The sequence below is a fragment of the Trachymyrmex septentrionalis genome, unplaced genomic scaffold (genome assembly GCF_001594115.1).
Source record: "Trachymyrmex septentrionalis isolate Tsep2-gDNA-1 unplaced genomic scaffold, Tsep1.0 scaffold95, whole genome shotgun sequence".
NCBI classification, from domain to species: Eukaryota; Metazoa; Arthropoda; class Insecta; order Hymenoptera; family Formicidae; genus Trachymyrmex; species Trachymyrmex septentrionalis.
In genome coordinates, this window is record NW_017306139.1 from 321,657 (window position 1) to 338,287 (window position 16,631).

General features: G+C 32.5%; 5 protein-coding genes across 6 annotated transcripts in view; 3 read left to right on the forward strand and 2 right to left on the reverse strand.

Moving 5' to 3' along the window:
• The window catches only part of LOC108756119 (mitochondrial import inner membrane translocase subunit TIM44), a 4,820-nt gene extending 756 nt beyond the window's left edge, over positions 1-4,064 (forward strand). Inside the window, exons 2-8 of one of the 2 annotated variants that reach the window (XM_018499709.1) lie at positions 1,301-1,436; positions 1,913-2,065; positions 2,123-2,363; positions 2,467-2,676; positions 2,744-2,886; positions 2,984-3,347; positions 3,428-4,064. In XM_018499709.1, coding sequence (XP_018355211.1) covers positions 1,301-1,436; positions 1,913-2,065; positions 2,123-2,363; positions 2,467-2,676; positions 2,744-2,886; positions 2,984-3,347; positions 3,428-3,675 — 1,495 coding nt within the window. In that variant the 3' untranslated portion in view covers positions 3,676-4,064. Of the gene's footprint in view, positions 1-1,300; positions 1,437-1,912; positions 2,066-2,122; positions 2,369-2,466; positions 2,677-2,743; positions 2,887-2,983; positions 3,348-3,427 lie in introns of both variants that reach the window. The other variant, XM_018499708.1, reaches the window with a different exon arrangement.
• Positions 4,065-4,891: 827 nt separating this feature from the next.
• Positions 4,892-8,212, reverse strand: LOC108756118 (targeting protein for Xklp2 homolog). The gene is made up of 2 exons (XM_018499707.1): positions 7,933-8,212; positions 4,892-7,206 (listed from the first exon to the last, which is right to left on the reverse strand). Exon 2 carries the CDS (start codon positions 7,085-7,087, stop codon positions 4,892-4,894), a length of 2,196 nt encoding a protein of 731 aa, XP_018355209.1. The 5' UTR covers positions 7,088-7,206; positions 7,933-8,212.
• An 829-nt stretch (positions 8,213-9,041) lies between these two features.
• Positions 9,042-10,007, reverse strand: LOC108756122 (putative glutathione-specific gamma-glutamylcyclotransferase 2). The gene is made up of 2 exons (XM_018499714.1): positions 9,672-10,007; positions 9,042-9,610 (listed from the first exon to the last, which is right to left on the reverse strand). Exons 1-2 carry the CDS (start codon positions 9,813-9,815, stop codon positions 9,086-9,088), a joined length of 669 nt encoding a protein of 222 aa, XP_018355216.1. The 5' UTR covers positions 9,816-10,007; the 3' UTR covers positions 9,042-9,085.
• Positions 10,008-10,214: 207 nt separating this feature from the next.
• Positions 10,215-15,044, forward strand: LOC108756117 (WD repeat-containing protein 6). The gene is made up of 13 exons (XM_018499706.1): positions 10,215-10,385; positions 10,616-10,787; positions 11,171-11,341; positions 11,427-11,577; positions 11,651-11,875; positions 11,952-12,354; positions 12,478-12,609; positions 12,698-13,182; positions 13,282-13,467; positions 13,544-14,079; positions 14,162-14,598; positions 14,698-14,860; positions 14,937-15,044. The coding sequence occupies exons 1-13, from the start codon at positions 10,319-10,321 to the stop codon at positions 15,001-15,003; spliced, it is 3,195 nt and encodes a 1,064-aa protein (XP_018355208.1). The 5' UTR covers positions 10,215-10,318; the 3' UTR covers positions 15,004-15,044.
• Positions 15,045-15,529: 485 nt separating this feature from the next.
• LOC108756123 (trafficking protein particle complex subunit 5) lies at positions 15,530-16,420 on the forward strand. Its single transcript, XM_018499715.1, has 3 exons — positions 15,530-15,801; positions 15,879-16,188; positions 16,301-16,420. Exons 1-3 carry the CDS (start codon positions 15,635-15,637, stop codon positions 16,397-16,399), a joined length of 576 nt encoding a protein of 191 aa, XP_018355217.1. The 5' UTR covers positions 15,530-15,634; the 3' UTR covers positions 16,400-16,420.
• The last annotated feature ends 211 nt before the right edge of the window (positions 16,421-16,631 follow it).

Genomic DNA, 16,631 nt, shown 5'->3' on the forward strand with positions numbered 1-16,631 from the left:
TCTCTCTCTCTCTCTCTCTCTTCCTCTCCTTAATCTTTTCTATCTTTCTACCTGCTTATTATACTGCCACGTCAGACCGTTTTTACGTTCTCTGTATCTTATGATCATATCGAATAATTTATCAAACAGTTTTTGCCATTCTCTGAAAATGTACTTTGAGAAACCGCGCGAAATCAATTGCGTTAAATCAATTAAATTAACGCATTCAGGATCGCATCCGTTTTGGCGTTTTCTCTCCTTTCTCTGTTCTATAAGATCGAATCAATTTTAATTGTAATTCGAAAAAAAATTTCTGCTCATTACAAGTCGTTAGATTAATGATGTCAGAAGCGAGAAAACGTATAATGAATATTCTTGCAGAATATTAGATTTGTTCGCGTTACTTGCAATTTTTGTACTTGATACATCTTCGCTAATTTTTCTCATTTCAACGCTACATAAATTTTTATTTTATTTTATTTTTCAAAAATCGTAGGGACCTGCATTCTTTCTATTGCGAATATTCGCAACTACATTGCAATTTTAATAATAATTGCACTAATTACTAATTTCCTTTTGTGTTAGCTGCATTATTTAGGAACGGCTGCTCTCAGTAGAGAAAGCAACTTTGCAACTTTGTAGAATTCTTCAATACGATTGGTTTATATATTTAGATCTACAAGGAACCAAAAGCAAGAACCAATGGCATTGAAGAATTTTACAAAGTTGTAAATCCGCCTGCTCTGCCCTCTGTTGAACGCAGCCAACGTTATACAAGAGATCTGTTTGCGCTGTTTCACCGACGAGATACTATTAAAGACTGATATCCTTACGCGAGTTCGCGTCCTTGTGAATATTGAAGTAATTAAGAGTTAAAAAAACTGATAATATTATACTAATTTTATGATTTATTAGTTTAGTAGACGTATTTATGCATTTAGAACTCAATAATGCTCGATTTTTCTTTAAAATTATAATTTCAATGTCGTCAAAGTTTTATTATCAAGAGATGATAACTGCAGACACCAACAAGATACTATTAAAGACTATCAACCCTGGGCAAATTTTCGGCGATATAAGAAAGGCCCCAGGGTCCCCGATGGTAATTGTAGAACGCTGACATTATCGACAATTGATATAAATTTGCTATTATTAATATTGAAGTAATTAAGAGTTAAAAACTGAAAATATTGTACTAATTTTATGATTTATTAGTTTAGTGGACGTATTGTAAACATATATCTATCTCATTTTAAGTGCAAAAATATTTGATGGTTTCATGCAACGCGAATAGACCTATTGGTAGCACTGCTTTTTCTAGGGAAAACAAAGTGGACAATCTTAGCACTAGTTTGGCGTTTTCCGATGTAGAGGGCGTAACCGATCAATTCGTCAGCATACGGCGTATTCACGAGGACTTTTTGCCGCGAGTACATAGACAAATCCTTCGTAAAATGGTAAATAAATTGTATTGCTAATATATACCGTCATCACTGGATAACTCGATTTCGCAAACGAAACGCCACACCTGCATTATTCGACAATTGCGCATAAATTCACGATCTCGTTTGCAAAAACCGGTGTTTATCGTTAACGCTAAGGTTAGCTTTCCTTTGGAAATTTCTGTTTGTTAAACTCATTCACACGATTGCGAGATATTGCACGATCATTAAAGTGATTCGCGATGACTCGCGGAATTGTCTTTGTTCGCGAAAATGCATCAATTGCATTTATGACTATTTCACGCATCACATTGCCGGTAAAACTTATATGTCAAACGATGCACGTTTTCTCAATAAGACTTATTGTTCAGTGTGATTGTCGAATAACGTTTGAATGCTAACAAAATAAAAGATTTCATGCGCACTCGATTGTCAATAAAATTATTTGAATGACAATCGTCTGAAAGCAAGAGTTTTAATTGATTCAACAGTTGCAGAACGTTGCATCATGTAGAGTGAGTTTAAAAGGAGCTTCGAGATTGGTGCGATCAACGAGAAGCTTGAGAGATGGCTCGAGGGAACGTGTACTGTCGCCTATGCTTCCATCGACATCAGTGGAATTGCTCAATGCACAAATGCAGTCGGTAAGTTCCTGCTATGCAAATAAGTTACATCAATCATAAGCGATGATGATTTTGCAGCTTCGACTGTATTCGAATTCGGCACGACGGCCAAGCTTTCTATCTCAGTTGGTCGAGAATATCAAGCAAGAGATGCAGAAAAACAAAGAGATGAAGGAATCATTAAAAAAGTTCAGAGAAGAAGCTCAGAAACTGGAGCAATCAGAAGCATTACGAACAGCACGACAAAAATTCCAAGCTGTTGAATCTGAAGCCAGCAAAGGTTCAGAAGTGATCAAAGAAAAACTGGATACAATTAAAGAAAAGGTATCTTAATTAAAGAAAAGGCATATCTGCAATTATAATATATATATCTCATATATAATACTAATGTTACGCATGTATAACTAAGCAAGTTTATGTTTAAAAGATGCAAGAAGTTATCGAGGAGGCAAGTAAGACTGAATTAGGCAAACGTGCTGGGCAGTTGGGCGAAGAGATAACAAAATCGGCCAAAGGAGCAGCGGAAACGATTTCCGAAAAGCGCCAAGCACTTGGTAAGACAGGTGCATTTCAAACTATATCACACACCGCAGAGGCCGTACGGAATGAACTTGACCAACATGGAATTCTAGGTAGATAGATTTGGCTGAATAAACAGAGAGTAGAGTGCAGGTTAAATTTCATTATTGCTTGATACAGGCAAAGTTTACGTTCCGCCTAAAAAGCTAAGAAAGAGGAACGAAGTACCAATAGAACCTAGAGAAATTACGCCTGACCAAAAAACGACAGGTGTGGAAGTGCACAAGGACTACATGTTTGCCAATGCTTGGGAAAATTTTAAGGTATTTATTGGACAAGGTCTTGTAATAAATTTCATACAATGTACAAGTGGGCATTAACAAATGCGTCTATTTAACGATATCGAATGTTCTTTTAAAGGATAAGAATCCATATGTGAATAAGATAATGGACTGGAAGACGAAATACGACGAGTCAGATAATGCTGTACTACGCGCTTCCAGATTGCTTACGGACAAGGTTTCGGACATTATAGGTGGGCTATTTCAAAAGACTGAGCTATCGGAGACACTTACAGAGATCTGCAAGCTGGAACCCACTTTTAGTAAAATACAGTTCTTGAAGGACTGCGAGACCGACTTCATCCCGAATATTCTCGAGGCGATGATTAGAGGCGACCTTGAGATTCTGAAAGACTGGTGTCATGAAGGACCATACAACATAATCTCGCAACCACATAGGGAAGTTAAGAAATTAGGCCATTATTCGGATAGTAAAATTCTAGGTACATATTTATACATAATATTCATTAATTATGCGATATTTTGAAAATGTGAAAAGTAAAAGAAGGAATATCAATTACAGATATCGACAATGTAGATCTAGTGATGGGCAAGATGATGGAACAGGGACCGGTTTTAATAATTAGCTTTCAATCTCAACAAATCATGTGCGTGAAAAACTCCAAGAACGAAGTGATTGAGGGAGATCCCCAGAAAGTTATGCGTGTCAATTATGTTTGGGTACTGTGTCGCGATCGAACGGAACTTAATCCCAAGGCCGCGTGGCGTTTGCTAGATCTCAGTGCCACTAGTTCGGAGCAATTGGTATAGCGTGAACTAACGCAACATAAACTAAACTATTCAAAGTTTACGCGACTACGTGAAATCGTCGTGTAGTGATGTCATTCGTGTATATTACCGTTATTATTCATATTAAAAATACGATCGAACGTGTCAAGAATTCTTTAACGATCGTATTAAACGATTACTGATCTAGTATACATAGTACATAACGTATCTCCTATAAATTGGAATGTTTATGTATGTATACAAAATTTTAGCAACGCAATATCTGTAAATTTTAATTGTATTTGATCTAAGTATACACGTGCTAAGTTATTTACAAGATAATATATTTGTAAATGCATCGAAATCACGTGGTGCGATACATTTTGCCATCACATACAGCTTGTAATTATTTAAAAATAGGTCATAATTAAGATAATATCCATTTATTGTACACATAACAAAAGTATCATAATTACTTAATTGCGTTACCAATTAGTGTTATGTACTTTGTTTTATAAAATTTTTCGTACTATATTCAATTTTGAGAAAAAACGTTGGTTAATATTTAGAAGAATTTATATTGCAAATTGGCAAATATTAAAATCAATTTTTATATAATATTTACATTGTTAATTATGTAACAAGAATAAACCATTTTTATATAGTAAACAGAAAAAGAATAGGTTGCGCTTTATTGACGAAATAATAAAAATCTTATTTTTTTTAATACTAAAATAACGTCAAGAATGATTACAGATATTGCAGTTGAAAAGTTTTCAAAAACTGAAAATATTTTCATCATATTTAAAACATATTATTGTAATTGTGTACAGCACGAGATGGATATGAGAATCTGTTAGTTTGAATATATTAACAAATGCATCTGTAATAAAACACTATATATATGAATGTACATATGTACAAGCTGATATTAACGAACGATTATAGCATACGTTTAAATTATAAAGAGAGCTGTTGATTATTTTTTAAAGAGTATTATAAGAGTTCGGTTTGGATTGAAACGGAATAAAATGATATCCTGCGAACAAACGATTATAGTATTATTTTTTCTATTTAAAATAAAATCATGCATGTAGATAAGAGGAATACCTTATAAGAATGATATATATAAACTACGTTTTTTATTCATATTCTTCATAACATTATACTGTTTTGTAATCTTTATATAAATATATAAGCGAGTCACAATATTATATAATTTTTTTTCAACCGAAATATTCTAATTAACGTATCATGTTCATGTTTGCTTCGATTTGAGTTTACTAGCAAATGCAGGACTCTGCGGATTGGTCAGTTTTTTCGTTGCTTTAAGAATAACTGGCGATTTGTACATTGGCATCGGTCTCGCTTTCACCTCCGATAACTTGCGCAGTTCTACTTTCATTAATTTCTCGGATTCGAGTTTCTTCTTTTCTGCTTCCTGACGCTTTATTTCCTCTTCCATTTCTTTACGCCTAATCTTCTCGTTAAACTCACATCGTTCCTTCGCCCGTTTATCAGTGTTTAATTTCAGCGGATAAGCTTTCAATGGTGCTTTTTGTTTATCAACAGTGTAAACTGTGTTCTTCGCCTTCTCTACGTTCTTCCTCTCTGCCTTTAAAGAATCAATATTCGGCGCTTTGTTTTCCTGATCTTCCGCTTGCTCGCTTACAATCTTCACATTCTTGTTCTTCGTTAAAAGATTCTCTTTGGATCTACCACGAACCATTACGGGTTTGAAGACTGGTACCGGATTCGCGCGGAACACACGCGTTTGCTTATCCTTCTCGAGCAGTTGTTTTACTAAGTGCTCCTTTCTTTCAGACACTTTCTTGTCCCGATTATCAAAACTAAATGGACACGGTAAGATGGATTTCTTTGTTCTATTCTGCTGCTGCTGCTGTTTGGCCGGTGGTGTTGGTGGCTTCGAAAAATTTGGCACTGGCCTGGCATGGAATTCGGTCTTTGTCTTACTGGCTTCTTGCAGATCCTTCAGCCGTTGCTCCTTTTTTATTTGTAGATCCTTATTGCGCGCCTCGAAGCTGAACGGTACGATACGTGTCACGTTTTTCGTTATATCAATGTCTTTTGGTACACCAAAGAATGATATTTCCTCATGTTCTACAATGAGGCCTGAAGGATCAGTTACCAGTAATTTTGTGACATTTTTCGAACTATGAACCTTTCCATTGGATTCAGTAGAATTATGCGCGGCTACTGTCGGCTTCTTTATCACTCGTGAGCCTCGCAGTACATTAGGTGGTATCGGATTGGCTTTTATCTGGTGTTTCTTCATCTCTTCCATTTCCAGTTTCTCGCGCTCTTCTCGGCTCAACACGGTAACAGGACGCGACCTGTTCTTTGATACAAGCGCTGGTGAAATCGGTATCGTTGGTTTTAAACGATTCTGCATCGTCTTCGACAATGGCATACCAGTCGTGTTACTCATCTTACTTCTGGTGTGGAAACGCTTGGGCGTCTCATTTTGGAAGCGCGATACTGCCTCCGCTAAACTGACGTATTTCTTGTTGACCGATGTTCTGCGTTTTTGTAAGCTTCGTCTATGGTTGTACCAGGTAAGAACTGAATGCTTATTCGAAGAATGTGTTCGATTGCCTGACTCGATCGTAGCGTCCACATCATCTTGACTGTTCTCTTCCTTGGTTTTCTTACTGTCAGATGATCCTTTTGATTCATCTTGCCGCTCTTTATCATCCTCCTCGTTATGTTCCTTATTGTCTGCTTCATTACATTTTTCAATGTCTTTTTCAGGTTTTTCATTATATTCCTTGTTATCTTCCTCCTTGCTTTGTTTTTCTTCCTTATCTTTAGAGTCTTCTATTACATTATTCTCATTGTGATTTTCAGGTTTAAATAAGGCATGACTAACCAATGTTTCTTTTGCATTTTCAGACATGTTAGTGCCTGAAATACAGATATTCTTATTAATTTTCGTGGACTTTTGCACAGAATCTTGTCCAGATTGAATGTATTTATTCGGTATACTACGACAGCTAATAATTTTAGATGGTTTAATGGTTTTCGACATATTTGGTGTCTTAAAAACAGTTAACTCCTGGGTAGTTTTATTCAGTGCTTCTCGAGTTTTTTTAAGTGGCATTTTACAAAAGTCCAGTTGCCTCATCGCATCGCTAAGGACTTGATCATAAGTAGTCTCTCCTAGTTTCACATTATTACCATTTTTCGGAGAAGCTATTTTGATAGGAGTACTCTTTATAATTTCTAAGTCTGCTTGTGCCTCTGTGCTAGCACATATGACATTCGTGTTAGACGTGAGCTGAATGTTCTCTATATTCTCAGAAGTAGAGTCACAGAAATCTTCTATGCGTTCATGTATCGCATGTGATTTTTCAAAGAAGTCCTGCATCCGCATCGGACTGTGAGTCTCAGTAAAATCTACCCATTGTGGTGCTTGCAGATCAAGGTCCTCCATTTTGTCAATCAGTAAAATGTATAGTGTGCACGCAAAATATACTGGTATCAAGTCATAAAGAAAAAAATAATTACTATATGTCAAAATATAAATGCCACCCAACAGTAGTTAATGATAATCTGTAACATAAAAATTTAAAATCTTAAATCATTCTAAAGATGTATCTGGTATGGTATAAACATTACAGTATAAACAATAAATAACAATTAAATAACAAAAAATATATATTTTAAAATACAACTAACGTACCTTTTTCTTCTTATTTTATTTATGTACTCTTTTATTTCTAAATTATAACTATATTTGCATTTTAATCATTTTTAAATTATCAAAATTGATGTAACAATATGACAAGTAAATGCAAATAAAATGTTATTGTTAAAGAACTACAATTATATATATTAAAATATAAAACTTCATATCATTTTGAGACACTTTTCAATTCACTTTTCAATCTTAGGTTTTACATACATGAAGTTTTAAATTGTATTAGTTTAAGGAGCACAACAGTAATCTTATAAAGCTAATGGCATTTAATGACATTTCTTCATCAAAAAGAGATTGTTGATTAAATGTCATTTCTAACCCATCAATATTGAATCTATTACAAAGAATTTCCTTCTACAAAAACATAAAAATAAAAAATCTCGTATAATGTGACGTTTTATATATGTCCTTTATAAACAATTAAATATAAATAATTTCATTTTAGTAGCAAGAGAAATAGTTATGCAACTGAATAGCTTTCTATATTATTTTCATTCGAATGAATTAATAATTAGATCTCACAGATCCAACACACTATTGTTGCAGGATCAAAATAAAGGCCAGTACTATGTACTCACATGTAACTATTTACGTCAGTTATTTACGTCTCTTGTCACATAACTGTTCGTCGAGAACTCGTATGCCTCAAACTTCTCCTCCCTGCGATCTCTGCTCTTACTTTCAGCTCGTATTCAACTGAACTCTCGAAGGCGGGACAGAGCGAAACACCAGCGAACATTCCACGAGAACAGTCAACGACAAAATCAAACGTACGTTACACTCATTCAAGTTTGAATCTTTCCATGCCTCGTCCGAATTGGCTGCGTTGTTGCTAGCCGGGTCGAAGTTCGCGCATGCGCATCGAACACGACACGTCTAACAAGTAAAAAAAAAAATACCTCTGAAGATTAGTTTTTCTCCGACAGTTTCCAAAAATTACGTAAAAGTTTACTCGCAAATTTCAGTAATGGATTATGTTATTTTGTTCTCATCTGTCTCTTCCCATTTCTTTGCCAACGCTTCACTATTCTTTGCTCCTATAATATCGCACATGCGAAATTATTCGTTATCGCAAGACATGCACGAAAGAACCCGCCAAATCGTAATTCGTTCCGATTGGCTGACAAATGCGTTTTCATGAAGGAGAAACATATAAAGCTCAAAAATTTCTACGTCGCCTAGAAATTCCCACTGTGGGAATTTTAAATTCTGCTTTCTGCAGAACTTTAAAAAAATTAAGTAGTATGTAATTATTGTATGTAATTTCAAAATTTTTAATTATATAATTTACAATTTTATTATAAATTTTTTTCAGTAAAAATTGGAAATAATTGATAAAAATTGCAACTATTTTATATGAAAATATGATTTATTTGATAAATAAGATTTTTTTTATCAATTGATTTAAAAATATTATATAGTGCCTAAATATACGGAAATATTACCATTTTGCTATTATTTTGGTCAGCGCAAAAACAAATTTAGTCTCTCTTTAGTCCTCAGCCAATTGCATCAATACTGTCGAGACTCGCTATGATAAAAACTTTTTAATCAAAACGTTTCGTATTATATCTAATAAGTTTGCTATATAAATACAATCTTAATCAGAAGATCTCTAAATAGAGAGAAAGAAAAAGAATGAAATAAAATAAATATTCAGATTATCAAATATTAATTATATCGACTGATGACACAATTGACTATATTTTCTTATATTAATATTATTATATTTCATAAAAATTGATCTAATTCCAATGACTCTTCTGTCTGCTGCTCCAATTCTTTTACAGCTCTTTCTAAGGCAAACAGATGTTCATCCTGTACACCAGGGGCTATCGTGCGCATCGCAGATGCCAGTTTATAGAGATACTCTATATTAGATCCACTGATGCCACGTGAAACAATTATGTGTTTCGCAATAATATCTATGTTCTCCATTCCAGCAAAATTTGGATTATCTTCTTCACCTATATAAATAGTGAGGTAGAATGGAGCTTCGTCCAATACAGTTGATAGCGATGTCGTTGAAAAAGTCATCCTCGAGAGATCATTCAAAGACACATTTGAATCACTTTGGGTAGACTTGGAAAAATCACAGGGATAGAAGAGGACGGTTTTTTTTATGTAGCCACCTTTCTCTCGAAAATCCAAATGATTCACTACATTTTCTATATTCTCGGAAGATATCTTGTAAGCGAGTCCCCATACTTGGTCGTCGGGATTAGTAGAGGCGAGCAACGTCACTACACGCCCAGGCTACAAAAAGAAGATGAAGATGTATAGTTGATACAAGAAAAAGCAATTGCATCTTGCCTACCCTATTGGGCACGCCTCTGTGATCGGTACTCTTTTGATAGAAACGCCTGATGTATCCCTTGATGTAGCCGACGAGCTTTTTCTCATAAGGAAAATCTGCTTTCCATATCAAAGAACCATAACCAAACACCCACATGCTCGGCATGCTCGCTCGCTCAACGTCGACCGAAAGATTTCTTTTTATCGTCGACAACAATGACAATCACGTCATGCAATGTAGACTTTGTCTAATCTCTCGGGTGACGAGCTCGTTTTTTAATGCCGTGACATAACTTGTAGACGACTCCACTCTAAAATTATGCTCCATATTACATCCAACGCCCTGCAACATCCAACGCTCTGCAACATAACCTATTTATCTGTCTCGAGTGCACGTGACAAATGAATGAAGTGAGACCCGATTGCCACATCGTTAATTGGTCAATTTAATATAAAATTTTCTGATTGGTTGGTTTAGTGGAAAAACTCCAAGCACATTTGCCAATCTAATTTGCTCTAATTTGCTGCGAAACTCCTCCCACACGGAATGACATGTGCACGAAAATGCAAAGTGTACATGTTGAGGTGGATTAGCATGAACAATTGTGATAACGATTGTTAGCACCTCAATACATTTATGACAAAGTAATGTAATTTATTATTGATGAAATGGCATCGTTATTGTTACGCACAGAAATTCTCGCTATTCGATGCGTAGGAAATACCGTACTTGTAGGTTAGTTACGAGTTAGTTAATATAATTACAATAATCATATATTACATAATTTATGTAAAATTAATTTAATGCAAATAATTTTTACAAAAATTTTAATATTACACAAGTAATTTTTTCGCAATTAACAAAAACCTTGGTGGTTAATAATTAATGCTTTGGATGTACAAAATAAATTTGATCAAGTTATAAATTTTTACAACTCTTTATAGAATGTTTGTTTATTATCGCAGGTATGGGACCTACTCTCTATGTATTCAGGGATTGCAAATTTGAGTGCAAGTTGGATTGTCTGTATCCAAGTAATATACATGGCATTGTAGTAGGAACAGATAATATATTAGCTGTGTTTGGTGCTAAGTCTATATGCATTTGCAAACTTGTTGAAATAGGGCATAATATAAGGTAATATAATTTTATATGCATGATACACCAAAGTCAAATATCAATATGATCTATAGATAAAAATAAGAAGAAGATAAAACAAAATAAACAAAGTAAACGGCGAAATAAGAGTCAACGCATAACACATTTAATTAAAAATATTAGTTAAAGATACATAAAGTAAAAAACGAAGCAGAACGGCGTATATCAATGTATAAAACTATTCAGAGAAAAGATAACATTACAAGTTTACAAGAAGATAAAAATTATCTATATGAGATATAGATTATGATTCATGTTTATATAACTGTTTTTTCTTATTTTTACTTAGAGCATATTAGAACAATTTGATTTAAAACTTGGAATATTCTGATAATTTTTTTTTTCTATATGTGTGTATATAGAATTAGAAAACAAAGTATTGATCAATTCAATGATTGGATAATTGCTGCAAAGTGGATATCATTTAAGAAAGAAATACGATTGGCAGTTCTATTTGCCCATAATTATATATCTACATATGATATACTTAATAAAACTTGTCAAATTATACGCTGTGAAGAAACATGCATTCTGTATCCTTTTATGATTTTTATTAATTGATTTCTTACAGAGATAATTGATATAAAAAATATAACAATTTTCTTAATTAATATCTAGCTATGGCGGTTCTATATCAGGAACTTCTCAAGAAAATTTAGTTATTTTTAGTGGAACTGTATTTCAAGAAATTTTAATATGGAAAGTAGACAATAGATGTAACGACACTAATAAAAGAATGCCAGTTTTGCATCGTTTAACAGGACACAAGGTTTGGTAATTATATTGAATTTAAAAGGATAAAAATTTTTAAATAAAAATCTCACCTTGTAAATTTATTCTAGGGTGTTATATTCTCTGTTATTTGTGATCCATCTTTGCGACTTATTTGTTCTACATCTGATGATAGAAGTGTTAGATTCTGGAAAATAACAGAAGATGAAAATTCCAAAAGTAACAATATAAACTGGCAGACAGTAAAAATAGAGCCAATAAAAACAATGTTTATGCACACAGCAAGAGTTTGGAAAGCTTTAATTAGAAATGACATTGTTTTAACAATAGGAGAAGTAAGATTTCAATTATACCAGTAGGTGAAAATTACAATTTATTTTTATGTATATTTAAAAAAATTTTCTATTTCAGGATTCACTTATATGTACATGGTCACTCTCAGGTAATTTACTTAATAAAGCTTACTATAAAGCTCCTATATGGAGTATTGATGTATCTGAAGATAATATAGTATACGTGGGTGGAGGTGATGGATCTGTACATATGCAACCTTTTGAACATTACAAAAGCCTAGAAACAATTTTTCTATCTAGTGGCAATGATACATGTAATTTTCCTAAATACGTCTCCTATTTGCATGATGGTACAATTTTAGTCTTTACTGAATTGGGAACGCTTTTACATTACAACAAAGAAATGATGCTTAAAAACACTATATATTTAACAAAAGAACACTATTATATTATGCAAGTTTCTCCAAATCGCAACTTTGTTGCTCTTGCATCTAGAGACGGATATGCGATAGTATACGAAGGTAAGAATGTTTATTATAATCAAATCTTAATGACAATATAACAATTTTTATTACAAATATATTATCTTTTTCATTTTCAAGTTTTTAATTATTAAAATTAAATAATTGATGATGTATTTTTAGAGTACCTTGAGACTTTACAACAGTTTACGGAGAAAAACAAAATAATGGATTCACAAATCTTATCTTTGCAATGGTTAAATAATTCTGACTTGATAGCTTGTGGGGCAAATGGTCTTTTGAAATTATTGAGTGGTATGTAATTATTTATATGTACAACTATATCATAAATATCATAAGTATTTTAGAACATGTATAACACACACATTATGATTTTATATAGGTAATCTTACAGTGTGTGCAGAATGCATATTGCCGCCCAGTAGAGAACGTTGGTTGACTGCAGCTATAATCTATAAAGATGTTAATCCTCCTGTGAACTACGGGACATCATATAATTTGTTAATATGTGGGGATAGAGCTGGAAATATTTATGTATTTGATCTGAAATATGTACATTTTGACACAGTTATTAACACAGATATTAGTAGAAAACCTATTCAAACACTTGATAGGATTCATGGTAAAATAGGAGTCCAATCATTTTATATATTTGGAGAAAATTTGATAACGTCTGGACGTGATGGAATGTTGAGATTTTATCAAATACATTTAACAAAGGACTCTTTTACATACACGAAGCCCTTGGTAATGCTGCATAAAAAAAAGATGCCAATGGACTGGATTAGTGGCATGTTAAAAGTGAATGTGAAAAGAATAGGAGGGATGGGAAAAAATGAGATTTTTTTTGTATTTGGTTTTAAACAGGTATAAGTAGAAAATTTTATATATATAAATATATATGCACACAATAATAGAAAATCTTGTGTAATAATACATTCTTATCTCTTATAATAACATTTTCAGGTGGAATTTGTAATATATAATTTGTTGAATGAAAACGTAATCGTCAGAATTCCTTGTGGTGGCGGTCATAGATCGTGGGATTGTATAATATCGCACACAAAAGCCAGTTTTGCTTACATTAAAAATAAACAGGTCCATGTATGTAATATGGCTTCTTCTCTTTTTCTTTCACATCCTGTTTTACAGGTAAGTGATTTTAATCTATTAAAAAGAAAATAAATTTATTGTACAAATCTTTTTATTTGTTGTTTTTTATATCTAGAATGGATTTCACATAAAAGAGACATGTTGTTTGCGATACATTTCGATTAAACAATCAGATCATTATCGAGAAAATATTTTTATATCCGGTAGCGAAGACTGCACTCTTCGTATCAGCAGTATTTTTGAATACGATTTTCAATGGAACGTTTTCAAAAATTTAGGAACTTTTAATGGCCATCTTTCGGGTATTAGATGCCTAAGTGTTGTTGAATTAAACATGTTACATGAATCCGAGTTTCAATATCTAGTCTTTTCTGGTGGAGGAAGAGCACAATTGAAGATTTGGAAGCTAAACTTCAACTTCCAAAGTGTTGACCCAAAAAATCCACATTCAATAAAAAAATTAAATATGTCATGTTTCGATGTGAATTCTCATATGCTCTATAAACAAAATCAGTATTGTAAAAAACCATGGCAGGAAACTAAGCAATCTTGTATCGAAGAACCAGAAACACGTTATATGGATATTTATGCCTATTACCCTAAATTAAATTATGTATTAGTCTTTATAGCTTGTGCAGATGGATATTTAAGGTAATTTAATTATTTATTTCATCAAGAATGACATATTATTTTATGAGAGTTATAAAATAATATTCCTTTTTTTCCATTGCAGACTACTTGTATATGATATTGTAACTAACAATACATATTTGAAAGTATCTACTAAATACATAAATCGTTGCATTTTAAAGATACACATATTATTATACAAATCCAAAGTAATTGTATTAACAATGAGTACAGACGGAAAATTACGTTTTTTCGATTTTACCGACATGGTCTCGAAAATACATGAGGATGCAAATTCTGGGAACCAGAATATTTTGAATTTCGACGATATCCCTTTTGCAGAATTTAGCTTGCATCAGTCAGGAATTAATTGTTTTGATTTGAAGGATATGAATGAAAATAAATATCTTTTGGTTACCGGTGGCGATGACAATCTTCTCAATGTCACCTATTTTCAAATTTATCTCTCAGAAAATAAACTATCAGCTGAAATATTATCCAAATGGAATACAGCATCCGCACATTCCACACAAATCGTTGGTAAGTTAAGGCACATATGACATCTTTTAAAGTACAGTTATATGTATTGCATATTCCACACATATCTTAAGAAATTTATAAAAATGTATAATACAACAGGTGTGAAATTGAAAGACAATACAATATGTAGCGTGGGAATAGATCAGCAAGTTATTATCTATAATTATTCATGTTCCAATGGAGTTATACATGTAGATATCTTAAATCAAGTATTTACATCTGTTACGGATGTGCAAGGCATGGAATTATATAGTTGTCCCAAGTAAGTTTAAAGATGTATTAAATGTTATAATTATTCTTCTTTATTTCACTTTTTTTATAAATATTAATTTTAACAGCCATGATAAAAGCTGGAACGATTTTATTTGTATATATGGACGAGGATTTGAAATAATGTCCATTTAAGATTTCACACAAAGCATTATTTGTGTAAAAAATATTTTCTACCGAAGTATCTTGTATATATGATATATGTATATATATATTTATTTATCTATAATATTTTTAATACTCAATATTATGTAAATATAAACTAAGTCATTACACATTTAAATATGTGCAAGAACAATTAATTATTTCCCATATCTTCTTTATCTAACTAGAGAAAATACTTTTACTATTTTAAATACAAATTAAATTGTACAAAGTTTAAATAAAATACGGGACTTGTGTGTGTAAAATAATGAACTGTAATTATATAAATATATAACAGAAATTTTGCATTTTTTTGAAAATAAATAAAATTATTTACTTTTGTTTAAGATATTTGAAATTTCTAAATTATAAGATAGTGATATGATAAGATAGATAAGAAGATTACGAGAAAAATTACAGTTTCGAATATATTTAAAACAATTCGACCTTTCAAACAGACCTTTCCTTTTTGAATTTGCTCACCACTAGTCGTCACTGCCGTCAGATGTCAGTTTAATCGTAAAAAAATGGCAGTACAGTGTATAGTATTTTGACAGTATCGCGCAACGTTTCTTGATAATAATATTTATAAAAATTGCACGATATATTTAATTATATAAAGATGTCAAGTATCACGATATCAGCCATAAGACCGCGAACTAGTATCCTCGATAAATCCTTGAGTAAAGGTAAAGGAGAGGTTAGCTTGAGTTGTTTTGCTCTTTTATTTTCCGAATTAGTGCAATATTGTCAAAATAGAGTATATACCGTTCCAGAGCTGCAGAATAAGTAAGTAGATCAAATTATTCTTTATCATTCATTATCTCGCACTCACTTAAAGGTATATTGTCTTATGTTGTGACTAGATTGGCAGAGATTGGAGCAGAAGTTGGACACAGGATAACAGATCTACTTGTGGTACGGGAAAAGGGTGGTAAACGTGAGATAAAGCTACTTAATGTACTGCTATTTATCAAAAGTACGGTATGGAAGTCCTTGTTTGGTCGAGAGGCCGATAAACTGGAACATGCAAACGACGACGAACGTACTTATTACATCATCGAAAAGGAATCCTTGGTAAACAAATTTGTGTCGGTACCCAAAGATAAAGGGAGCTTGAACTGTGCATCCTTCGTCGCTGGTATCGTGGAGGCTGTACTTTGCGATTGCGGCTTTGTAAGCAGTTATTTATTTATTTTTTTAGATAATCTATCGATCAATTTTTAAGCTTGTGCATTTATATTTTTTTGGGACAAAATTTATAAATGTTTTAAATATTATTATACAGCCTGCTAAGGTAACGGCACACTGGCATAAAGGAACTACATACATGGTTAAATTCGATGACGCTGTTGTCGCGCGTGACAAGCAGTTGGAAGATCGATAATAGAAACGTAATGAACACATATGTTACATTACTCTTTCTATAATGATAAAATATAGAATACCTATATACAAATTTATCGATTGTTGTGAGAAATCTATAGTCTTTAATTATTGTGTTAAATTCATATTTTATGTGTGTACCTTTTATATTTGAGACTGGTATCACTCTTCATCGAATTTTCCTTTCATAACTATACGTTTATAAAATCTTGAATGTTTTTCTTATTTCTTCT